Raw genomic sequence first — 27,353 nt, 5'->3', positions numbered from 1 at the left:
ATTTGTACGTTATACTGAAATAGTATATTAACGAATTAACATCTTGCATCGATTGTTCAATAAAAAATGGACATGGGGGTTCAGATACGGAAGATTCTACTGTACTTCTTTCCATTCAAGTTGTTTGGAAATGGTCGCTGGTTTGATAATTGGCGAACATCCAGCAAAAGAAATCAAGAAATCAGAATTCTACCTATTTCTTTCCGGTTCGCATGTCTACTTTCCTTCCATTCATTGGCTCGCGGTCTCTCTGTTGGTCTCGTTGGCCCAACAAAGCAGAAATAAAACGTCCACCGAATAGCGCCAGTAGACCGCGATAGACCTTTAAACGGTGACGTCACCGAAGCTGTTTTCTCATGCCTTCGTAAATATAGTACTCTTCCGCCTGTTTGACTTGCAAATTTAGTCCGCAATTAGAGAACTACTCGAAAAATTACCGTTCGAGTTATCGATGGGAGACGAGCGACGAGAAAAGTGAAACCGAGCGAAATGTGTCGCGAATGTTTTGTCGCGTTTCAATGGCATCTTGGAGCGAAATACTTGGACGAGAGGTCCATTTGAAATTGTTCGACTAGACAGTGAAATTGGTCCGAAATAAAGTCTTCCTAGAGGCAGATCAATTTTAAACAATATATTTAAATAGGAATTTCGTTCACAAGTCCAGGGATAGTTTTCACTCCTTGCACATGAACACCAATCGATAGAAAAAAATATGTTTGTGTAATATTTTTCAGTGTTCTAGTTATGTATTCTATCGATTGCATTAAAACGTACACACACAGGGTGTAACAGGGTTACGAAAGATGAAAAAAAGTAATCAAAGATTTTTACATAGGTGCTTCTTACTTAAGAAATACGGAATTCCGACTGTGAACTTGTAAAACAAGCAATATAATTTCTTCATTTTTTAATCATACATGGGCTATGTTCTTATTTTTTCTCATATTTTTAAGCGACCTCGGTACAAAACCAATGCATTTGTTTGAATCATATATATATATGCTATATTATTATGTACTACACGCGTACAAAATATATATTTGTATATATGTATATCTTACTGAGATTGTTATAATAGTTGTTATGCTAACTTCTACTAACCACAAATACGTGTTACAGTAATTGTTCACATAGCATGTTTCCTTCGTACGCCGATAAAATTCCATCATGTTTGAATATCGGTAATCGTTGAGCGGCGTGTTTGCTTAAAAAATTTCTGCCTCGTTAAAAATGAAAACAAGCCAAGATCGTACGTGATGCACATGCTTAACGATCCTGCAGGATAAAGCGTAACGCTTTATTATATAACGTATGCAAATTCGATACGGTAAATAGCTAGTTACTTGGAACAAAACAGGTATTTAGAAAAAATACGTTTTAGGTTAATGGTGGAGATTAGATGCGTCTGGAGCGTGGATCGATTATTAATTAGCGTAGAGATAAACGGTTGGTGTTAATTCAAACGATCGGTGAAATCGATCGATCTAATTTTAATCGAGTTCCTTCAGTTTACGTGATCACAATCAGAAATTAACCGTTACGTAGAACGTCACTTACCTACGTGTATTTCGCAAACTTGTTCGACTAATTGCAACACTTTAATTACCCTGTTATTGTAAACAAACTGTTTCTGTTGCGTTTTATATACATATATAAAAAAAAGTATAAATACAAGGAATAGATTTTGTACAAATGAAAATATAGGTAACTATATACGAGATTAATAGAGAAAAACGTGTGAGAAGTCAGTAAAGTATAATAATTTTATACAAGTGATGTGGTGTGTGTTTCGTTTCGCAACAGTCGTACACGTTTTTACGTCAATAAAGCAATTTGGGTTAAGAATCTGATGCCACGTGTAGTCATAGTTGCATTTGTTTGTAATCCAGCGATTATCTTGGGTTAGAATGGTAGGGGCTCGATCGTTGGATGCATACAGTGATGATTTCGGTAAAGTAATAGTCGACGTCGATGCTATTTAAGAAATCTCAGCCGCAGTAGGCGAGAAAGAATAAATTCTGATAAGGAGCTTCTTACAATGTTAGCGGGATCTCCTGCAGAGAGCAGCACGAACACAGTCGGACTCTACTGGCATCTGGCACGGGTTCATGGAATTTCGTGGCACCATCGCGAACCTACCATCGGTATCTCTAACGCACCAGAAAACCTTTTTTATCCGAATTAATCGTGGAATATGGTTCTTTAGATAAGGGAATACAGTCTAACCTGTTTGTCAGTGGTAGATAGGAAACGCATAAAAAAAAAATACGCACTTAGAAACTTTGTAAATAGCTACAACAAATAATTGTTCATGCCATATCGAAAAAGATATTTTGTTCTGCAGCGGAGAGGGACCGCATAAAAAAAGACTCACTTGGAAATATTCATTTTAAGGGAGTACTTGTGTCTAAAAATAAAATAAAAGTAATACAGAAACTGTATCTAAATAGAAAAAATAATTAATCTCAAAAGATGTGTAATGTGTATTGTGTATCCACACACATCGAAGGTCGGTAAGTATGTAACTAATGTCAAGCCACACACTGTTCGCAATGCAATAGACGACGCGTTTCGTTTTTCTTCCTTTATTAATAATCGACCGCGGTTATATGCTCGCGTTTAGTAAATTCGAATTTACAATATCGTATGATTTTCATATACCCCACAAGACCGCGCAAAACAGGTTTCACTGTATTTTTGTATTTTCTCGATGCTGATCTTTGTATATACATGTATTTCAAAAACCAGAATTTCAATATCGACAATAAAAATTACAAACACTATGTATCAATATAGATAATTTAGTTAATATTTTCAGAATGCCAAACTTTATCGACAGATTTGATTTGGTGAAATAACATTCTCGTTGCGTGTCGTACGATTTCATTCGTATTCATTCTTACATTCTTACATTTTTTTTTTTTTTTTTTTTTTTAAATCTTTTTCTATCGCCAATTGTATTTTTTCGTCAAGTATAGCGAAATGAGAAGCATCGTGAATGCACAAGGACGCTCACCGGACACGACGCATCCATCCATGCGAGATCCGTGTACGAGTTGTTTATTGTTAGCTGGCTGACACGAGTTCCTGCATAAACTGATTGTCCAAATGATTCTAAATTGCCTAGCTTCGTCACAGGAATTGTCGTATTAAGTTTAATGGATATTATAGATGATGCTAGTTAATGCTTGAGTTAGAAAAGAATGATGGATACCTTGTTCGATTCTTTCGTTCGAGCCTCCTTCGATATATTTGACAAAATTTTGAAAAAATCAAGTACGTTAATTGATGAGAGTTTTTTTATATACATATTATATAAAACAGTAAAATAAAAAAGTAAAATTAACTGCATACAATTCTGACGATCGAGTCCGCCCCAAATATTTTGCGGTTATGTAGGAAATATTTGAAAGATATTTAATCCTATAATTTTTTTCCCCAAGTTCCCCAGTTCAGTTCCCTAATGATAGAAATACGTAATTAAAATGTCCCGCAAACGTGTGTTACAGCAGAAACGAATATTCGGAAGATGTTAGTCGAAGATTCGTAAGCGTAGGCGTTATTTGCTCGGGAGGATGAATTGGAAAGAGTAGCGGAGAATCGTGGCCAGGCCAAGCGAAAGTGGTCGCATAAATGTCGGGAACAGAACGCGCGGCTTAACGAATGTGGAGAGATCGGTGAACCGGAAGCGAAAGGCGCGCAGCTTCACGATTCGTTTGGTACGAGGTATACGCGTAAGATCGTCAGCCTTCTGGCCTTTAATGAATCCCGAAGCGAGAAATCTCACGTTCTTTATCCTGTCCATTTTATGGGACATTTTCATCGAATTCTTTCTCTTGTCCACCTTGCAGCAATCGCCGCGCGACGGATTTTCTTCGCGGAGATTTCTTACTAATTGCTCGGCCGTTCATTTCTTTGCACACCTTCTACGAATCCCAGAGCACACTCGACCACCTTTCAAACAATGTTATTTCAAATATTATCTCAGATTTTATGATCGATATCGTATATATTTTTATACAAAGGTGATCATTTAAAATCGCAGGCTCCATTCTATATCTCGATGACAAATATTCTGTGCTTTTTCATTAATGTACGACTTATTTTCAGTCATTATTTTGCCGATTATATGTCATTGCGGACACCTTTTCTTTAAACGTCCCTAACTTCATTAATTTTCCAAATTTAATCAAATCCTTTGGTAGATGTACATATAGTATCGCGATACCCCTAAGTCAAGAATAAGGAGTTCAAGAAGAACACGAATTGCAGGGTACGGGATTGGTCGTGTAGAAGAAACCGACGACTTTGAAGATCGTGGGGTCCAATCTCCGTGGCTTATTTTTCGTAGAAATTTCTACAGACATATTTTTAAAAATCTATAGTATAGTATAGTATAGTATAGTATAGACTCTATACTTTGAGAAAGTGCAAAAAAGTCAATATTTTAAAAGCTCTAGACTAGAATACCTCCTCGATTACTTTATCCCGCGGTATAGAAGAAATTATAAAGCGACGATGTAAGAAAGTGTAAAGTATTCGAATGATAAAGTTACTCGCTGTAGTCGTCTGTACGAAACCTTTTACCCATCGGGTAACGTGGTAGCCAGTAAATTCTGGAGGCATGGCCTTGCCGATCGCAAACATCGCCGCCGCTGCAACTCGCTGTGTCGATATCGTCGCCGTTACGTAAGCCTCAGGCATCTCATTCAATCGAGTTTTCCAAGTGTTACATCTGAGTCACCATCTCGCTGTGATTTACCGCGAACGAGCGATTCTAAATATCAGAAAATAATATTACATTTAATTTCAGAATTTTCTCAGAATTTTCCATTATATTATCGCATTACGTTAACATACTGTTTCCTTAGAATGCAATTTCTAGTTTTCTACCTAGAAACACGGTTACCTTTGATTCGTGTACCTACAGACTTGTCTGTAAATACTTTTTCCTTTAATTGGATATTTCTAAAACGATTAGATGTCATATGTAATATTCTACGAGTATAGCATATATGTATGTATACGTGTCTTACCATCCTGCGAAAGCACATTAAGGAGGACAGATTGAATCCTTTCCTTGTCTATCTGATATTATGGCAGACAACATGTCGAGTTCCGCATTCATAAAGTACTATTGAATGGAGTACACAAGTTGCGTAATAGTTGTGTCGTCTTCAACAGTCTTATTAATCCTTGCGGTAACAAAACACCCCCGAACGATAGTTGGTTACCGAATCCAAAATTTAGGTAGTTATCGATGATATCTTATCTTTTTAATCGACTTCGAAAAGGAGGAGGTTACTCGATTCGACACGTATATATTTCTTTTTCTTTTTATCTAGGAAGATCTCCAAGGTTATCGAAGGTTTTCGAGAAGTGGCCTAAGAGAAATATTCATATTCGTTAAATCAATTTAAAAAAAATATCGGCTTATAGGGGATGATTAGACGAATCTGTTTTATATTTACAGTTTATTCATAGGATGCTTAGATTCGAAAATAAAAATTGAAAAGTTAAAAGTTCGTTGGAAAACATGAATTTCAGGAAAAAGGCTTTCTAAGTTTTCACTTTTTATCTCTGAAAATGAACGTCGTATGAATAAACTGTAAACATAAAAAAGTTTCGTTTTGTCATTCTCTATGAGATAATATATTTTTTTTTAATTCTATTGTTCGACCGGTATTATTTATTATTTGTTAAATTATTTTTGATATGTTTATGAAATTTCGAATAACGGAGGTTCCAGCGAGTTGTTTGTATTATCGTTTGTCGGTGTTGTATCATTGTGATCAATGTACTCGTCCAGCTGCGGCACGCACGGAGAAGCTCAATTAAATTGATCTCGGTAGTGTACCATTTTATTACGGCATTGTAAGGAACAATTGTTTTCTCACGTGTCTGAAAAACCGATTGTCAGTGATGTCACGTCCGGAGACCGGCCTTCGTAGCCGGCACGTCCGGCACCGAGTCTTTTCTATGTAGATTCAGAAAAATGGGAAAATCACGATCGTCGCATATCGTTTTAGGAATTTTTAGATTAACTTTTGATTTACTGCTTTTTTTCGCGTTGTATCGCAAATAAATACTAGGTAATGCTAGTAAATATTGAGACAATAAATTTGAGTTAACGCTACAAGACTAGTTTCTCAACCGTAAAGAGGTAATCAAGCTCTTATTTGTTCGTAGTGACTCCCTAAAATCGTTCATCAAATGAAGCGTACTTTCTTCTTCCATTTAGCAGAATAATAAGTGGCATGAACTCGTGGGACGATCTAATATATCTTAAAAATGCAAAAAAAAAAAACATTGGCCGAACTAGACTTCCCCCTTAAAATCTTCAGTCCGCATATCCGCCGTTTCTCTAACCCGCTTCATTGATTGCCATAGATTCTATAAATGCTGCGCGTTCATCCTGTGTACCGTGGTATTTAACGGGAATGGCAAAATGCCTTGCGAATGCCGCAAGGACACGATGCGCATTACAATGCTACCTAATGCACGTGGTACTTTCCCACGTGATTAGTCACGGACTTTGCCGTGAACGAAACAAAAAAATAATAATGAAAATATCTCGATGATGACGAAATTTTAGGTTTAGTGCTAATTCAAGTCAATAATTTTTTACTTCGATACTCCGACTTCGATATATGTATTTACATGAAAAGTATAGCATTCCATTTAGGATAACGAAGCAGACCTTGAAATTGCGGAACGAATTTAGTCGATCACGTGCGATCATTTAACACTATTTTTAATTAACGATATATATATATTTAGTTTTAAATCGTGTAATTTCTGTATAAACAGTTTTTTTTATACTATGCATACTTTAGATTCTAAAGTTTACAAGTTAACGGGGTTGAGCACGTTACGTGGACCACCCTCATAACCCATCATAATTGGAGAAGTACCAAAGATGAAAATGAATTACAAAAATGATTTAGTTGGATTGTTGAAAAATTGTTTAAATTACCATATCAAGAAACTTTCCTATAGAGAGAATCAGGAAGATCCTAATAACTTTGTAACAAATCAACGGGTCGAACTGGCTTCGCCATTCAACATTTTTGAATTCGGATATCTGATTCGTAATCAGAGAGACGAAAATCCTTCCACGTAGAGTTTTATGGAAATCCGAAAATTGTTTTTATTTTTCTAGAATTCCAGCCCACCGTGCGACCTCTGTATCTCGAATATCTCGGAAATATCTCGAGCACGGGATGGTTCGATATCGCGAACGGTACTCCCACGTGTCAGAATCACGTGGCGGGACACGCGAGCAGCGGCACTCGATGAAAATCGTGTCGAAGGGTGGGGGTGGTGGCTCGATGGGGAGATCGGGGAGCTAATAAATACAAAGCGTGCAGAAACAGAACTACGTACCTGTTTATTGGCTGCCTTCGAAGGGCTCTTGCGTAACGAGTGTTACAATAGCTCGATATTAAATCAAGAAGTTTCGAAAAATACGACAGGGAATTCCCAGTATTTAAATTTAACTCATTGATCGCATACGTCCTGAAATAAAACGGAAAGAAATTTTATCCGTTATTTCATGCTTTCCTGGCATTTGTACGCGTATAGTGACGGATATACATACGGTATACTTACGTGCATACACACAAATAATTATTTTCATAATACGTGTTGGGTGATATCAACGATACTTGTAATTTATAGAAAGCAGATAGAAAATCGACCACTTTAACATCAGGTTTACAGAACACGGTTATTTTCACTTATTCCAAAAGGTTTTGTAGAGAACCATTTTGTTTCTTGCCAACCATTTATGCCGACTTTTATCCATATGTACGATTTAGCCTGACAGCCGACATGTGTTAAATTATTTTTACAGCTGCTCGTAATGAAATTCGATCGGTTAAGGAACGGTAAAATTCACGTAGAGAAGGAGGGAGTGCAATTAGTTTCATTCGGTTTGGACGATTTAGCGTGCGCAATCAGTTTGACAGGCTACAGGGAGTCTGTAGAACTTGGTCAGCCTTCCGTGCCTAAATTGTATCGGAGTGGAGGGGTTTATTATCGTTTAACATTCTCGCACGATTTCGCCAGTCAATCGCAGCCGGACCGAGACAGTGACGAACGTCCCGCGCACTCTTTTGTATTTTCCGCGCCGACGGCGCGGCGGCGTCCATATTTAAATCTCGCAGCCGGTCTCCTGGCCTCGGTTCAACGAGATCGTTCTGTGGGCCACGTTCGTCCAAGTATGAGAGACTCCGTTTTTTATACATATACACACGTGTGTATATATATAGATAGATTTTGTTTTTATTCCTATCTGTTCCCATTTTCCTTTCGTCGAGATGACGGTGTAGAGGGTGGCGAGCGGCAGATGGGGTAGATGGGCGAGACATTGCCTGGCGTTCGACAGATAAAGGTCTTGTATAGGTCGATTAAAATATAAATTGCGTTCGTGGACCGCATGGTTTCACCCTTCACGGATGAGGTAATTCTTCTACATTTACGTCCGGCTCTCAAGTGCGACCTCTGTAAAGGATAAACGTACCTTTGGAATCGATGCTCGACTTGGGGGGTTGCGGTTGCACGGTGCATCAGATTCTATTCGCGAAAGGATTTGACCCTAATGAGACAGCGAATACATCTGATTGTCGTTGGCCAAATTACAATTGCGACTCACAGGAACACATGTAAACAAAAACGAACGCTATCTACGCTGGGACAAATAGTCCCTTTCTTATCTGGCTACGGTCTTTCGTTTATAGACAACCCTGGTTTAACGCGATTCATTTCTAAAAAAGAAACGAATTGAATTCAAATAGAAAACAGACGTATCGAAAGGATCAACACGTGTACAGTTAGAGTTGGTATTATTAAAATTGTACGACATTCGTTAATAATTGAATCTGGAGAAATCAAAAGTAGAAGGTGACGAGTCTTAGCGACAAACAGTTAGGCGACGCCGACGGTTAAGTCAAGAATGTTTTATTAATGGTACATGCAAGATTATATCCAGGATAAATGAAGTAGCCCATTAAACAGTGTGTGACAAGCACCGATGACTGCGTAACGTGTTCCCCCCTCCCTTAGATACACTTTGTACGTTCGTATACATACGACGCGTCGGCCCCAGTCCCAATGATTCGCGCATGAGATTACTTTGATATACGACAGTTTGTCGTCGAACACGTTGGGTTGTCGCAGGTCAGGTCAATTCAGGTCGACGTACTCCATGGCCACGGCTGACGTGCCCTCGGTTCCCCACCTTGGCGGTATTTTTTTTCAATTTGATCGTTCGACCGTTGTTTTTTCTTTTCCTTTAAGAAAATAGCACCACGTTTACGTTTTTAATTATCGAACAACCAAGTTCGGCCATTTATCGAAGCGCGTCTAAATTGGGCATCGTTTCTGCGATTGCGAACGATTGAATATCCCATTAAAACGGTTGTCGTCACCTCCTCGAGGCCGAGTATCAATTAGTCGATGATTAATTTCGGGATGAATTATTCATCGCGAAAAACGTAACGTGACACGCTAATTAAAGCTGGATATCCACGGATCATCCCTCTAACGAGGAAAGAATATCGAGTTCCAAATATCCTTATCGATGTTCTCGACCGTTTTTTATTAATAGAGTGTATCAGTGGTCTCACTAGTCGATTTGTCTCTACGATGAATCAATATTATACTAAGGACTGATACGTGACGTAAGGACTGATAATAAACACTAGAATATTTTTCATATAATTATCAGTCATTCTCAAATCTATAAACGTGGAAATTAATTTTATATTCAAATCGACAGATTCGCTTTTTTCACAAATGACGAGTCGCTGCAAATTATTTGCTTCGGTATCGTGATAGAGCAGTTTCTCAACCTTTTCGTTTTAAACGATCACTCTATCAGACCTGTTTTTTCATTCGCTCTCCTAATGTCATGTCATTCTCTATAAGGTGATATTTTTTAAAAAATTGGTTTGACGAATTGCACAATAAATCTATCACGACCGGTCAAATGACTATTTTCAAACTTTTGTATACAGTTCCCCAGATATACATATGATCGTTTGAATGTCAACGTCGAAATGAACCGCCTAGCCGCGGTGCAATACATCAAACTAGGTGAGAACATTGATTTCCAAATATCCTTATCGCAGCGGTCGACTTACCTCTCGACGTAAGAATACGTTAATCCGTTTGTCGCAGCTCGCAGCGGTTCGAATTTCATGCGTCAGCCGGCAGCTGAAATAAACTGGAACGTTCAGCGAGCGCGTCTCCTATCGGGGTGTAAGCATACACGTGACCAAGGAACGTGCCTCCTGGTGCACGTGGACCCGAGCACATCCCCCGGCATCGCCCTCCGCTCACTCGTCGAGCCTCGTGCTTTCAACCCTCTTTCGCTCGAGGCGGAGGAGAGGAACTTGTTTCTCTCAGTCATCCTCGAGCCTCTTCAGGCTCTACGCGCGCGTATTCTTCCTTGATTATTCGTACGTGAAATACGCGAACTTCCTGATAATCTCTTTAAGGAACGTAAGAGAGAGAGAGAGAGAAAGAGAGAAAGAGAGAAAGAGAGAGAGAGAGAGAGAGAGAAAGAGATGGGGAGGGGTAGGGGCAGGGGGAGGGAAAATGTTGCAATTATTATGTTTATTTTCATGTACGCCACGTATACATATATACATACATACATAAATAATACAGTACAAGTCCATTTATTCGAATCGGGGGACAACCAGATAATTGGATAATTCATATAACTGGAGTTGACGACTCGAGTTCGGATAATAAGAGCTCACCAAAATGTTCCGATAAACAGAGTTTGGATAAATAGAATTCTACGGTACGTTGCGTGAACCGAGTTCGGTCAATAAAAACACATCAAAGTGTTGGTGTAATCATAACCAAGTACCGTGGTATCGTCAGTTCGAACAAATGGAGTTCTACTGTACGTTGCGTTTGGTGAGTTCGAGTAATACGAGCTCACCAAAGTGTTTAGACAACCAAAAACCGTCGTCAGTTCGGATAAGTGGAGTTGTACATACTGTATATTAATTCACACACGTATATACAGGCATATATAGGGCTGCAGAGGTTTCGTTCGATTCGAGGATCGGTTTACCGCCAGTTGGGTTCTTTTCGGGCAGCGTGTCTTCGAGACTTTCTTTGCAGATGAGTAGTGGAATTACACTGTTTAGCCGTGAAAGAGCGTGACCGAGGACAATGTGACACGTTCGATCGTCATCTATCATCGTTGTTTCTGTGATAGAGAGAACATTGTGCTCTTCTTCTACTTGTTAATCTTACGGTATTCGATGGTCAAAGGATCGCGAAGGTGAGGAGACGGACACGCTTTGAAAAGTCTGGCACTTTCGTTCGAACCGTTCGCGATAGCTTTAGAAGATTTAGTGTAAAAGATCGAGAGCACAGCGACTGAATATGGATACGAATGGGATTGATATTTTCGTAGAAAATCCTTGATATATAGTAATGGTTCGTTAAAATACTCGCAGGATTTGATTTGTCGCGTGATCATCGTTATCTAGATCAACTGGGGAGATTCTTTTTGCAGTCAGTGACGCGTGGCAGGTGATATCGGTCGTGACGTGGTTCAGGATATGTAAAAACTAATCGACAGCTTAACAATATCACTTGTATAAACACAAAATCGAACGAGACGCTACTCGGTTCCGCTTATGTGAATTTGCTCGGTCACAAGTGGACATCATTTAACAACAACAATTTAAACTGTTACTTTCAAACTCTTACTTGAACCCATCGTGAAGACAAAAGCCAAGTGTTGTTTGTGTCCGAGTTTCGCAATGTTCCTTATTAGTGAAATCCCTTGAAAGTCTCGCGAAGAGTTCCGAAAGACGCGGTGGCTCGAGGAGCAGTGTTTTGCCAGTGGCCAGTGGCCAGTGGACAGTTGGCGCGAAACGAAATTGCAAACGAAAGGGAAACCAGAACGATCGAAGGCCTGTAAGCTGGCATCGAGAGGCGATCCTAGCGCGTGGTTTCGAATGGGGAGCGAGGAGAGAGGAGATGGGATGCCAAATGTGGACGCCGCCGCCGCCGCCGCTTCTTCCTGGCAGCAATATTACACCTGGTGCGCCCCGTATTCTCATCCACACCCTCACCCCCATACGAATACGCATTCCCATTCCCATTCACACTTTCACCATCCGAATCACCTCAATCAGTACCAGGCTGGCCAGTATCAACAGGAACCTCAGGCGGCATCCACGGCGAACACTTCCGCCCACTATCCGACCTCTCAGCAGTATCATCTGCAACTTCAGCCCTCACAGACACCACCCTTGCACCAACAGCAGCAATTCCACCCCGTTAGGGGACAGAACGCGCCGAGAAGAGCCACCGCTTACGACCGACCAGGTATCCAATACTGATTTCACTATGGCTTCCAGTGGGTACCATGCCGGCTATGTGCTCTAGGATGTCCCACTAGGACAGCGGTCCTCGAACTTGTTTGCCGATGGAACTATTTATTTCAACAACTAAGTATTACTCTGTCCCATAAGTTTTCTCTTTTTCTTCTGTGAAATGAATACACGATATTTGTTGTTGTTGTACACATTCACGCCGGCGCTGATATTTGTGTTCCTTCGCCAATGGGGCGGCGCGACGTGGCGCGGTGGTACACGCTGGTTTGAACGTGTCGAGGTTGATTTATTATGTTACACGGAATAGAACTACTTCTTTATTATTTAATAAAACTTCCTATACGACGACTACGTTTCCAATTTTGACAATAGACGTATTATTTTTACATACTTAATACAAAAGATACTAAAAATGACCTAAAAAGCACGCCTCTTTAAGTCACAATAAGATACATACAAGATCCTGAGAAGGAATTCGTCGTAAAAATGTTGCTAGTCTTTCCACTGCCAGTTCGATTCATCGTGCTCTACCCAATCTCGTCCTTGGCTTCCGGATACCTATTATCCTGATCGCAACCCTAGAGGATTCTACGCGTAATTACATAAGCGCAACGGACGATCGTCACGCGACGTCAATCACCAAATGGATCGATTCTCCTGGAAGAATTAATAACGTCGGAGAGCTCAGCTTCTTTCGTGAATATCGTATATATCATCCTGATTAAAATCCCATTCTGTCGTTTATACGTTGGCTCTGTCTATGTCTATACCCTTGAGGATCGCGTTTCTTTCACGTAAATCTCTTGATATCCCTTGCTTCTTTAACGGCGGCCAAATAAACCTTAAAAAAAGGAGCCGTAGAATCGACCGATTAACGTAATCGATACCTTCGGTGGTACCAAAAGAAGCAAACGTAAAATCGCCTTCTGTGTTTGTTACACGTTTTCGTCTACAGTTCGACAAGTGACACACGCTGAAAATTTGAATTTTTCGAGTTATTTTTATGGTATGTTTACATCTTTTAATATATACGTTTGACTATTATACAATTATACAATCGAACATAATTATCGATATGTATGTGAACGAACTACTTTCTGACAAAATTTTGTCGCATAAAAAAAAAAAGGAAATAACAGAATTGTACAAGAAAAATTCTGAATATGCATCAATCAAATAATACATATACGTATAGCGACCTCGAGATCTTGTAAGCGAAAGTTAAAAGGATACTCTCCATCGTTGAGACAGCCGAGAGCACGATGATCATTTCAGTCGAATGCAATAATCGTTGACCTTTGTTTGCAACAGTAGTGAAAACAAGTAGCAACGTTTCAAGTGCGGTATGCGCGATGGGTGCTCGCGTGGAAAACGCGAAACGATTTCGGACGGGCTCAGAGCGACTCAGAGGCGTCAGAGTGCCGGGATGACGAGGGTAGATGCGATTTTTCTGCGAAATGGCATTTGCGTAACCGCGCGACACAATCTACGTGGTTGCTTACGTATCGCGGACGAAAACAAAAATGTCGACGAAAACGACGATCGACGAAGTAAATCCACCCTGTCTGGGTAGAAGCGTCGCGAAGGGATGAAGACCGAGACGAGTAGGAAGTCTCGACGCAACCGTCGGTGAAACGAACGCTGAATTATTCATAGAATCTGTTGCTTTTATTCGACCGGTCGCGTTGTCGTTTGTAGTTTGAATTTATTAAGCCCGAACTGTGGAAATGACCAGCGAAGATATTTAAATAAGAAATTAAGAAATTATTTAAAAGTTATTTAGGATGATAGAGTTAACCACCTCGCCCTGTGTATGTGCTCTCCTTAAATTTATATTAAAAGTTGTACAATTTTTCTTTATAATTAAACGATAAGTTTACCTTAGAAAGGCACAGAATTCATTTCTACACCTATTGTGCTTGTTTGTTTCCGAGTTGAAGGAGCTTTTTCTATAAACTTTGTAACACACAGGACTCTTTCCAAGAATCATGTTTGTATACTCGTCCGGCATTCTCATAGCTGCACTTCCAGTTGAAAAGACAGAAACCGTCTTTGGTAATGTCAGTAATTTACTATAATTGTTTTGTGGCGCTGTGCACCAACCGAGGTGCCGTCCTTTAACTTGGACCCGTCAGTGAATGCAATTGTATATTCATCGCGATATGTGTTTGTAATGGCATTACAAATTTTCTACTGGATATAGTGATAGCTTGAGAATTTCCTAGTCGTTGGTTGCTCTTTCCAGCTGAGCAATTTGTACTGTGTCTGACAAAATGTCTATCAGAGAAATCCTCTATGAAGTCCGCTATAATCTTAATACGTACTAGTAAAAAAAACAATCCTTTTATGTCTGCGGATGCAGTCTGTGCTTTGGTAGACAGTTTTACGTTTGATTGGCTTCATAGAATTCCAACAAAATGTTAACGGTTCGTTAGAAGCTATTTTAGATGCTGCTTAGAGAAAATATATTCCAAGTATGTTGTACGAACAGAAAAATAATTTAGCGTTACTGTTTAAAGAAAAATGAAATTGTAACAAATAATTGTCTCACAAATCGTAATTTTATTTTCAAAAATTCTGCATGTCGGAATTTATCTAATTGTAAGAGAGCCCGTGGGAGGAAATGAGCTCTTCGAAATAACGTTGTCCATATCTTGAAAAGAAGGCGAATGTTTTCGCGAGCGTACATTGTTATGAAAACGTAGCAGTTGGCTCGTGCCATTATTTTCCTCCCATGGAAATTCATGATAATCCTGGCGCTGAAATAAACAGCGACGTCCATCATCCGTAGTGGCGGTACACGAAAACCGTATCTAATCGTTCGCCATTTCCATGAGCGGCACTGTTTACCATTGGTCCATCCTTTCTCGCTCGTAGTTTCATACTCTTCTTTTATTCAAATTGAAACGTGGTCAGTCTAGGCGACCACGTCGGGCGGTTTCCAGTTACTTCGACGATGATACTCATCCTGTGCAATGAATTTTGATGCGTTCGCTTCTCTGAAGCAATTTGTCCAATTCGATACCGTTGTTCGAGGACATTGAAATGATTTAGCAATTCTAGCAATTTCTTCTCGAAAGCATTATAATTCGTATACGAATTGCTAGTAAACTAATTTTTTAATCAAATTGGAATTTTTATTTATTTACTTTTCTTTTTTCTTTTTTCAATCTGGGATATTGGAATTATTTAATCTGTGTACTGTGTGTACTCGGCTAATATAAAAAAGCAACTAGATGTGCAAATACTTATCGACCCACTGCGATATCCTCGACGTTTCTGTAATTTGTATAGCAACAGTTGGAAGGTTCGCTCGCACGTAAAGAGGAAACACGAAATAAGGAGCTCGAAACGGCCACGAGAGACGTTGAAACGTTGAAACCTTGACGAACAAATGGAAAATCCCCGTGGCAACGGAAATCGACTTGCCAGGACACGCGACCTGTAATATTCCAGAAAATTCGCGAACAAGTCGCGGAAGGTCTCTTAAACGCGTCTCGAGAGCCTCGCGCCAATTAGTTCCAGCGTCATTAATCGCGGCGGCGTTCAACCGATCTACGATCTTTCGAAGATCTCCCGTGGTTCCCGTTTTGGTCGTTTCCACGAAGAATACAACGTTAGCGCGTTCGATCGAGGATCCCAAGACGCGATTTCCAGCGCTCAAGGACGCTGGTGTTCCGTCTCGTTGGCGTGGATAATGCAACGTTCCAGGATAAACTCGGTGGTCAATGTTTATTCCTAAGCAGACGATAGCAGGATGCCAGTCGGCGAATAATCGATTTCCTCCTCGTTCTCCTCGTCTCGCTATCCACCAGTCTATTTCAACCAACTCCATTCTCGAACTTTGTTACACTCGTCCGTCCCACTCGGCTCCTTCCTGCGAGTTTCCACCTTTTTTCCACCTTTTTTCCACCTCTTTTCCACCGCGAAACTGAACCGCTGCGATCTTTTTCTTCGCGTTACGTCTGCCACTCGATCAAGGATTTGCTCGAAGGCGAGGCTAATATTCCCTTTCCAATGATTCCGAGCTACGACAGCGACAGCGACAGTCTGGTCGAATTAACATCAAACCTACCGACATTTTATTTATACATTGCGAAGCATAACATTCTCTAATAATACAGTCAAAATCACAGATAAAAGTAAACGAATGTCTGGATTCATCTACAACTTGTTTTCCACAACTTTATTCTGTCCCGCCATGTTAGATTCTCCATTTTTATTTCTGAATGTTGAGTTTAGATTTATAATCAGTAACTCCAACCATTTCGACAGTCTATGAAATAACGGCACAGAGTAAAGATTTAAGATCTACCAAGTTCGCAATGAAATCGAGAACGAGTCGATTAGAATCGATTACTTTTCAAATGGAATTTCATACGACCTTTGTTCGCTTGATTTCACGAGTTAATCCGCGATTCTCGAAAATATCGATCTATCGGCTCTAAAGTACTAACAGGGTTAACAAAAAAAAAAAAAAAAAAAATAACAGCTCGATTCGAGGTAGGTGATGCGGTGAGTCATCGGGCGAAATCCACCGGAAGATCTGCTCGACCCACACGCGCTGACATGACTCGCATGTGCAAGCAGATGCACGCGCTTCACGTGAAAATCTGAATGTTTCATGGGGATTTGTGTTAAAATCGCAGAATTTTATTATCGTTTTTCATAAAACTGGAGTGATTAATTTAAATCGAAACAGCCTCATAAGATTCATATTTAATCAAAGAACGTTCAAGCGAAGTTTTGGTAAAATCCTCCATTAAATAAATTCGCTGTACAACTACCTTAAGTAACAAATTATTCGATGCACATGTAAATCGAAACATTAGCAAATAATATTGATCTTTGCGAAGGTCGTGCAGTGTCCAATTACACTGGACACGTTCAACAGGTTCTTTCACAGGTAAATGATAGCGGTGTCTCCGAACGTTGAAACGACTAACCGTAGTTGCTTATTGGAACCTGGCTGCAAGGGTAGAAACATCCGATAACTCATATTCGCGATTAACTCGAAACCGGTGCTAGTTAGCGTTGCAACGCACCGGCATAATTGCATCCTGACAGTGAATAGATTTACACTTACGCTCGAGGATACGAGCTTCTGCCAATATCATTCTCTCTAATCAACCGATTATACGCGTTATTCATTCCGTGGCTTTTCGAAACGATATAACGTCACGGTAGCGGTTTTATTTCGTTTACTCGTCTCATCCTATAATCATGGCCAACGCGAACCATCCCGAGCAAGTATTTCATTCTCATTCGAGCAACAGGATAGATAGAAACGTGCTTAGGAATTTTCATTTTTCATTCAATTTGCGACCGATCCCATGAACGCTACTATTAAAACTGCCTGTCTAGCTCCTGATTAAAGCTTCCGTAAAACCACCTGAAATCTCTCACAAACATTGATTCGCGCGACAATACCCGGGAAAATCGCTAAAAATGTCCCATCCACGAAAAATGAAAGTCTAAACATGGATGGGAACGAATGGTGACAGGATCGATGTGCAAAAGTCGCATAACATTAGGTTCGTGTGTGGCGCGTCACGGCATCGGCATGGCGCAACGAATCGCATTCACCGGTGGTAAGGGCGAGGTAAAACAAAGCCTAATAAAGGGAGGAGGGCATCAGAGAAAGAATCCATGGCGAACAAAGAAGAGAGTCTTGTTCGCGAAGACATTGGCTCGATCGTGGCACGGTCGTGGCTCGGTCCTAAGCGTGTCTGTACGAGTCTCCCACTTGCGCATTATGCGACGAGATACCCTATCTGCTACGAGAGGACCGTTTTCCCGTTCTTTTCTGTGGCTCATGGCTGATCCCTGACCTCTGCGCTGCGATCCCGGTCCAAACACCCTCCCTACTTCGCCATGCCATGCCATGCCGGGCCCACGCGCCGCGGCCGGCGGTCGGCGGTCGGCGGCCGTCGGACACCAACCTAAGCTTTAGCTCTCTTTTCTACTTCTTGCTTGACCGTTTCATTTCTTCTACCGATCAGATCTCTACATCCTTACTAATAAGAAGAAGAAGAAGAGGACTCTAGTTGCTCGAATTACTTTAAAGTATAGTTCTTTTTTGATTTTGAAATGAATACCGAAGCTTTGTCCTACAAGCACGTGTGCGACTCGAGGTTGGGTTATCGGGCCAAAAATGTGTATCGCGAGCCTGGTTTGTGGTTTATTCGTCGGGCTAAGCGTGAACAACTTGGGTTATTTCTCACGCGAAATTGGACATTAAATCGAGCAACATCTCAGACTTTGTGCAAATTTGTGTATGTTGCAGTCTTTAGTGATAGATGAATGTGTCTCGAAACGATTTTTCAAAATTTCAAAACTTATGGATTTCAAAGGTGATTGAGAATCAGTTTTTTTTTAACCGTGCATTTCTTTCCAGAATTATAGCTCTTTTGAAATTTTTGAAATTTTTGAAACATCCTTCGAAATGTGATCAAGTATCACTAAAGACTGCAACATACTCAAATTTCCACAAAATCTGACGCTTCATTTAATGTTTGTCCATGTGTCTCACTCTAAACAGTACGGGCCAGACTCGTGATAGATTCTTATTACCACTTTAAAAGAAACAACGATTTATTCAGAAATTGAAATTAAATGTTATTGATTTATTATCTAGTTCAAGATAATACACATTTTGTGGTATATCTATCACAATTATTAACACGTATTATTTATTGTTTTATTTAGTATACAATATATACATATTTATATATTTATATTAATATAGTATAATAATATTTTTTGTAATACTCAAAATGTACATGTATCTACACTTATATGTATGTATACAATTTGTAAAATGTCTATCTCTGATTATCGTATTTATAAAATCTGTGGTGACTGGCCTGTAGACAGTAACGAATAGATACAAATAGCGAACACAGCTCTGTCTTCCCTTTCTTTGATCTTTCATCTCCAGTAACTTTAACATTTGTCAATTAGCTATTTTACGACAGCCGCGAAATAGTTTTCATACGGCTCTGCTTCTCTCGCTCTTTTTATATCTATCTGTCACTTTCTCTCCCTCTTTGTATCTCTCATTTTCACACATGACGTTCACGCAATATTGTACTTGTGTCGTTTTCAGGTGACCCCATGATAACATCCTCTCTGAAGGGTAAGTGACAAACGACAGCTCATTCTGTTCTCTCTCTCTCTCTCTCTCTCTCTCTCTCTCTCTCTCTCTCTCTCTTAATTTTTTCGTCTTTCGCCCTCTATTTTATTTTATTTTATTTTTTGGTTCTGCATCCATCCTTGAACGAACGATCCAAGCGATGATCATCGTTTCCGTCCAACTGCTAACTTCTGGATACAAGACATCAGTGAGGCGCGCGTCTCTCATTTGCATGTGCTCTTTTCTCTCTTCAGTTCTTCATTCACGCTTTACACTAGGGTTGGACGCCACGGCTGCTTTAGCATATGAGATGTACGCATAGAGATATTATAGATACAGTATGGGAGTCGGACGCTGATGCAGTCATGGTGACCAGCCTTGCTTTACACCTTTTTTTACACACGTAGGAATTAGAAGAAGGAAACCAAGACGTTCTACTGCGAATCCTGTCCAATTGAAAGATCTGTCGATCACGGATGTGATCTAGAGATGGGCAGACTTTGAGGTTACGTTTCATAACCTGAACCATTTTTTGGAACGTCTATCGTTACAAATTTTACATATTCATCCGATTTGTTCCTGTTGGACATGGCAGTTTTAACTTGGACATTAAAAATGAAAGTAAAGTTTATTCGAATAATTAAACGCGAATGGAGAGTACACAGTGTTACTGCCCGGAAAAATCTACTTGGATGTAAAAATCACTTTGTGAATTTCGAAATCTAAAATTTCAAGTTTCAAGATCCACTTCGAATTTTGATATTTTTTAGACGATTATAAAACTATTCTTTAACCGTTCGGTGAATTATGGAATCATAACAACGAAGATAATAGTAGAATACACTAAAATCCTTCTCGAGCATGATGAAATATGCCTCATTTTCTATAATTCAGGATGGTTGATTTTATGAAAAGTGACTAATCAAATAAATTGTACCAATGAAGATTGTGTGAAATAAAATTGGTTTTGTGTGATTAGAATTTATTTTTCGTAATAATTGTTTGGGTGTGACATAACAAGTGATTGATAACACATTTTGAAGAGATGGAGAAATTGTTAATAACTGATATAGGATTTCAGGAACTCTATAAAGAAATAATAACAAAATTTTTTGTAAAATTATTGGAGAAAATGGTCTGAAATCATCTGTTCACAAAACTATTGAATGGATGTAAGCAGGTTTTTCCGTTACATGAATTGCCAACGGAAATATTGATTTACAAAATGAGATTTGTACTGTATGTACTATATGTCCGTTAGGACAACTAGTCGCGTCCTTGTAAATCGAGTAGAAAAACTTTTCGTTAAAAATGTACATGTTTGCACCGATAAAAGAATCATCGATTCGGGATCATCATCGGCATCGCTCCTCTCCGTTTTCCGTTTCAGCGCGAGCAGAGTTTCCGCGGGGCGGATGCAAACGGGATTGGCTGCTCGTGCCTGGACAAAAGGCCGTTTAATATGTGCATTAATTCGACGCGTTTCATCGTCAATAATTTATAAGTCGCGAGGCTATTAATTACGCATCTCGTACGCTGAGAAGCTGCGGCGATTGCTTGGACGCTTCTACGCTAACGCGGACTTATCCTTTCCATTTTGCATTGTCCGTCACTGTCAGTGTTCTCGTGCATTTTTATTACGCGTATTAATAAATAATCCACTATTTTCTCACACGTGTGGGAAACTAATTTGAATTTGAAATATTTGCTCGTCATTTAGTATCGCGATGGGACCGATGTAGCTTTATTAACCCTCTGTCGCGGAGTATGTACGTACACGTATTCTTCTTAATTCGCGTTACGCGCACTTTACACGCCGAGTTAACTTTGGATGCATACATTGAAATTCGGTTTAAGATAAACCATATTTATTAATTTACTTGAACTTGTATGATACGGAACAGGATTACACAGGGTGAGCCGCGTAAAGTGTTACTACCTATTTTCTCGGAAACTAAACATTTAATAGATAAATAGAAGAAAATGTTGTCGTTCGAAGCATTGTCCAGCTAGATCGATGGATTTTATCCTCCATGCGTGGCTTGCCGGTGGTTTTAATCTCCTCGTGTATGTTGTTAATTTCTTAAGCGCCGTGCTTTCTTTTTTTTTTTTTTTTAAGCAACCAAGTTTACCAAGGGTCGAGGAGCAGGCTGTCCAAGTTTCCCCTTTCTTCCCCTCGGCGAGATTACGATCTGTACGCGAAATCTGAGACCAAGCGTCGACCGCATGGAATTATCCTTCCATAACGTCAGCCGAGACCTAGGCCATAACACGGCATTGCCACATCTTGTCAGATAAAATGCAAGACTGGCGACGTTGTCGGTGAAACGAGAATATCTGGTACCGTCGCGCGTCGCCGTGGCATACTCCACAGATCGACGACCAAGAAATACGCGAGGTGATCGATCCACTCGTCGAGAAGGACACTTTAATGCGTAATCCATGGCATTTGAGCTGATGAGAGACCGAGATGCGTTCATTGGGCTTCCAACGAGACTCCAAGTCTCCAATTTACATTTTAGTGTATTCTTGCTGATAAGTAGAGACCACGAAGTGTAGGCAATCGATTTCGATGCGTTTTGGCCAAGAAGATATTATAGATAGAGAAGGGGAGTCCGACCTCTGGTTGTACCTACCACCGTTAAAAAGACAGGTGGATGGTTTTACGCGTCTTCCGAGTAACTTTTTACCAACGTAAACTTTTTATTCGATTCAACTCTGCTTATAGCATGAAGCAGTAGTGACCGAAATGGAGAACAAAGTTCCGAGTCCAATACGAACCTACGAACAAGTAAAAGAATTGAAGAAATAATTAATAATAATTATTTGGTACAGGACAGACATTCGTATATGCATGCCTTAAAAGTAACCAGACTAAACTAAGGTTCCCACGAGCAATACTAAGCTACGATAATTAAGGGAACTGTTACTACACTACGCAAAAATAGGAGGGACGCGAGACACGGCCGCGCGATCGCGAGATCCATACCGACCGAAGGATCCTCGAAGAACGATAGTAATCCTGAGAAATTTTTATACATCGTTATATCTGCTAGCTGGAATAACTAAAAATTAACTTCCGACAATAGTTACATTAATTATTAACAATATTTGTTCAAGCAACGACCGAGAATACGACTTTGCTGTAATATTAGACCGCGCGGACAGCGGTGGAGGCTTTTTCTAAAAATGTTGCAAATCATTACTAACCAATAAGTAAATAATTTGTACTTAAAATTCATACCTCTACGACTCTTGAAGTTTCCAACAAAAATCGTCCCGCAGTCAAACGGTTAAGAAGGCCTAAAGGTTGAAGACTATGCTGTTTGCGGAAGAGGTTTTCAACCCATGCTAAAGATGACTTTATCCTTCGTCACTTATTATTATTCTGAGCAACGTGTAACCGAGTGTTATCAAGTAGCTCAGCATAACCTGACAGTTCCCTTCACCAGTAAATGGTCTTTTTTCCGTCATTCCATCGTTCAAATTGATTAATTGCCATTGATAACGATTTGACGTGACTATTTCACCTAGTTTAAGTAATTCCAGCAGTAATCCAGCATACCTTTCATGTTCACGTACAGAGTAAAACTTGTTTCACGTGGGTTTAGTTAATGTTGTTAATTGACTGGATTATACCAATGTGCAGTCAGAATTTATATTAGGCTATTTTTTATATCTATTGATAACCAATAGCTTAGATATCGACATTTTCTCTAAACCGGCGTCATCCACATAATTTTATTATTACCACGATAGTAACAAATCAATTGTTATATATACATCATTATCAATGTATTTAGTAATAATTTATATGGTCTAATTTAAAATACTGAAAGCTTAAAAATTCAGGTATTCGTATAGTTTTGATACGCGGTGTACGAGTGCCAAAACCATCGATCTGGATGCTTTCGCTACATTCCCCGCCCTCTGTTAAGTACACTCCAGTTTCCCCAGCAAAACGTTCAGAAATTCCAAGTCGACCTTCGAGTCTTGGGAAAGAACCGCCCGAGGGTGAATGCGTTCTTCATCTACGCCGCGATAACAACGACTGATGAAACGATTCGAAACGGGAATGCACGCGTCAATCGGTACGCTATTATTATCGTTATTCTTATCATTGATTGTAATTATATGCCCACGTTAACGAGCCGCCCTGTCGTAATGATGGAAAACCATTTAAATAACAGGGCGCGAAGTGAACGTGACGTGAAGTCACGTCTGCACGGTTGTCAGCCTAAGAAGGCATGTTTCCACTGAAAACCGGTCGTTCGATTTCTATAATGTATTATATCGTCAACATTACGACGTCGTAACGTCGTCTTTTTTAAAAACTTGTAGACTCTCCCAGTGTAGTCGGTTCTTCTTGAGTCAATCTGATCTTACTAGACTCCGTGGACCAACTGATCACGTGTTGGTAAACTTTAGGATGGTTATTCGTTTGCTTAATTCTCAACTGACACGTGAGTAATGTCACGCAAGAAAATGACTTCAGTCTTCGGTTGATTTACCTGCTAGTTTCCACACTAATTACTTCGAAGCTGGTTCGATATCTGAAGACAGAAGAAGATAGATTGGTGTCTCCACCAAAAAATAGCCTTTTACGTAAAAATTAACGCAAGACAAGTCTCGACGGGTCCCGTACATACAACTTCCATAGCCCTTCATCCAACAGAACAATAACGCCACAGGTACAAACTTGTCGAAACTCGCGTGATCCTCGATCACAGTTCATAATTTCGAAACGCAGCTGTTATCGTCGTCATCTTTAATACCTATGCCAGGCTAGTCGAGTCGAACACTCGGCTCGGTTCTATCGCGATAACGGGGAACAATCGCGAAAAGGAATTCATCCGTTTCTCATATAATTGGCATACTCGTACGTAATCGCGAGTTAACTAGCGGATCGAAGGCGGCGAATGCGTCGCGGTTGATTTTTGCGACAGGAAAGGTCGCGGAAAAGGGACCTCGTTAGCGGGTGTGCGTCGAAGACGAGATCGAGGATCAATTAATTTTTCCATGTAATCGCGGTCGCGTAATGGCCAGCCTCGTTACGCACTCGAGGTAAACTCGTTAGCTCGAGTTCGAGAGGCTTATAATTATAATCAATCACACCGGCCAGCCCTGAAGAGGGGAGGATCGCCGTCGTAGTCGCGAGAAGGACAGCGAGGAATGAATAAATTTATTACGTAATCGTTAGCCCGCTTATCGCGACGGCGTGGAGCGCTAAAAATATTTTTCGTTCCCAATTGTGTAATCGACTCGATACCGTGAAATGGTAATTGCAAGCCTGCTGCTTGTAAGCGTTGTTAAACGGAACGCCAACGATATTACAGTATCGTGCAAAAGTCTGAGGCCGCCGTGCCGTACGAAGCTTGCATTACTCGTCGATAGACCCGTCTTAATCAAATTAACATGATGTGTATTTGTTATTACTTTATATATACTAGTATATACAGTGTATAGTATATAGTAGTAGTATGTATAGACTAGACTTTTTTGTACTAGTACTTTTATACTAGTATTTTTGCATAGTACTGTAAACGTTGCCTGCTTTCATCTGGCTGATGATGATGATGATTATTAAAGACGGATACGAGGGATCAATTATCGAAAGGCGGTCACTAAACACCTACGAAGTTATATAAACCGTGTAACGAGCTATTATCCTCGTAGAGAACGCTCGATAAGATCGTAACGAAACGAGTAAATTGGGCAAAGATTTGAAAAATGCGGTTACTGGACCTTGAAGCTTCTTACCGAGCAACGTTCTTTATCTTTATAATCTAACAGCCAGCCACGATTTTATTTATGTCATTTTTAAATGAGAATAATTCCCTTTTCGTCAAAGTATCACGATCAAGATATGATCCGTCGTCTGACAACCAGTCGTTGGAACAACGATGCGTGGTACAGTGTGATATTTCAACGATCTACCGGGACAAATGGTAATTTTCGAAATGTTCTAAAAGTGTTTGTGTATATTACAAATCAATAATACAATGTTCTTTTCATCAGAATAATAACAATAAGTACATTACATACAGGATAATTTTAGATAATGCAAGAAAACAAAATTTCAGAACATATAAGTATGTATTTGGTAGTTTGATTAGTAGTTTAAATACACAAATTGTCGGAGAGTTGACTAACATTTTGCAATAAAAATGTATCAATGTTAATATTTACATAATGTACAAAAATGAATTTTTCTGAAAACTATTATATTCCTGGACAATTATTTTTCTTGTCCTCGATGGATCAAAGCAATTCTCAACTTGTCAAGCTTTCTTGTACAAGGAACTTAATTATTGAATGTCATGAAAGCGTAATTACGATTCAGCGTTTATTTATTTATGTACGTTGAATTGTATATCCGCCGGACGAGGAATCGAGTCCAACACCCTAACAAAAAAAAGAGTGCTATATTTTCGAGAGATAATTGGGTTAAGCAGCCAAGTTGTTCGTTTCCTTCCAAGGAATCTTAAAGGCGGCGCGGCGCCGGAGAAGGCAAGTTTTTTCTCGTCAAGTTTAAGTAAAATAAAAAGCACGAAAATGTAAAGTGAAAACAGTCGGTTTCTGGAATACGCACAGAGAGAGGAATTGTTTTCGGTTGACAAAAGCTTTGAACATCAGGATGATTCATATATAAATCGGATTTTTTTTACACAGCTTTATTGAGAATAGCACCAAACTACGCCAACAATTGATTCGCGGTGGGTTTCTGAACGACAACGCATATAGCAGCTTTAACTCACGATAAACTCACTAAAATACACTGAATACCTCTCGAATAATCACCTTATAATCCAGATCCGATTCCATATGACTGCCATATGGGTGGTGTCCTCCACTGACAGAGGAAACATTGAAAAACGACACAGCGCGCTGCAGCGGTTCAACTGTGTATTTGTACAATTGATTACTGCATCAGCAAACTGCTTTTTTGATTCCTAAGGGAATTAGGAAGCTTCCTATCTGACGAAGAAAGTGTATTCTGTTGAAGAAAAATACGTAGAAAAATAAGCCACTCCTTTGTGCAGTTGTATCTATCACCAATAAAGTTGTGTACAAAAATTCCGATTTATACATCCTGCTCAAGTATTCTAAAGTTTCCGACCCACCCTGTAGAAGATCTACGTTGAATCGTTCGATCGGAGTTAGTACGCGTTTCGTTAGACGAAGCAGCGCCACATGCTCGGTAGGCCGTTTCATTGGTGATCTTTAATTGTCAGGTGTCGGTGAAACACACAGGCTTGTTCTGTGATCTATAACATAAATGTTTCTCGACACTGGCAACATCTGCTTGTCAGCTGTAAAACTGTTTGGCAAATATGGTCGCGAATGAAAGTCGTATTCCTCGTCAAAGAAACATAACTTCGGATAGGGGGTTACATACCTCTGGCTAGGCAGAAAGATAAGTGATTTTTAGTAATTATTTTAAATAGCGCTATTGTAGTAGATTGAACATGTTACAGTTACTCGTGATTTTTTGCTACAATTCTTCACTTTTTGTATGGCTTCGTAGACTTCTTGCTGCGATGTATGGCTTCATGGTCTGCACTGTTCTGCCCCCCCGAGACGCATGAATCTGGAAAATGTCAAAATATTATTGTAAACAAAATAATGATGTCGTTACAGTCTATTGAGTAAAATTTTGTAAATAAGAAATTTATATTATTAAAAAGTTATTTTAATTTAATTTGGTATCAATGTTGAAATAACACCAAAACTTACGTTATCCTGATTAATTTGGATTCGATGGATATCATTCACACTTTTATCTTAATATTTGTTTTCTACATTACATCAACTTAGTTTGGTATTCTTCGCTTGCGTACGATTCT

At 39.7% G+C, this 27,353-nt stretch overlaps 2 protein-coding genes and 1 long non-coding RNA gene across 4 annotated transcripts in view; 2 read left to right on the top strand and 1 right to left on the bottom strand.

The window, feature by feature from the left end:
- The window catches only part of LOC128885939 (uncharacterized), a 57,607-nt gene that overhangs the window by 28,657 nt on the left and 1,597 nt on the right, over positions 1 to 27,353 (top strand). The gene's annotated exons all lie outside the window — the stretch shown is intronic.
- Positions 3,437 to 8,470, bottom strand: LOC128885955 (uncharacterized). Its single transcript, XR_008459696.1, has 4 exons — positions 7,612 to 8,470; positions 7,387 to 7,518; positions 5,037 to 5,384; positions 3,437 to 4,777 (listed from the first exon to the last, which is right to left on the bottom strand). It is a non-coding gene; the product is annotated as an uncharacterized LOC128885955 (long non-coding RNA).
- The window catches only part of LOC128885947 (thyrotroph embryonic factor), a 62,785-nt gene continuing 47,165 nt past the window's right edge, over positions 11,734 to 27,353 (top strand). The window contains exons 1-2 of one of the 2 annotated variants that reach the window (XM_054140367.1): positions 11,734 to 12,363; positions 19,480 to 19,509. In XM_054140367.1, the coding sequence (XP_053996342.1) occupies positions 11,991 to 12,363; positions 19,480 to 19,509 (403 nt within the window). In that variant the 5' untranslated portion in view covers positions 11,734 to 11,990. The remainder of the gene's footprint in view (positions 12,364 to 19,479; positions 19,510 to 27,353) is intronic. The other variant, XM_054140364.1, reaches the window with a different exon arrangement.

The sequence above is a fragment of the Hylaeus anthracinus genome, unplaced genomic scaffold (genome assembly GCF_026225885.1).
Source record: "Hylaeus anthracinus isolate JK02 unplaced genomic scaffold, UHH_iyHylAnth1.0_haploid 11982, whole genome shotgun sequence".
Classification (NCBI taxonomy): Eukaryota; Metazoa; Arthropoda; class Insecta; order Hymenoptera; family Colletidae; genus Hylaeus; species Hylaeus anthracinus.
Note: the sequence above shows the minus strand (reverse complement) of the source record. Positions and strands in the feature narration are given on the sequence as shown.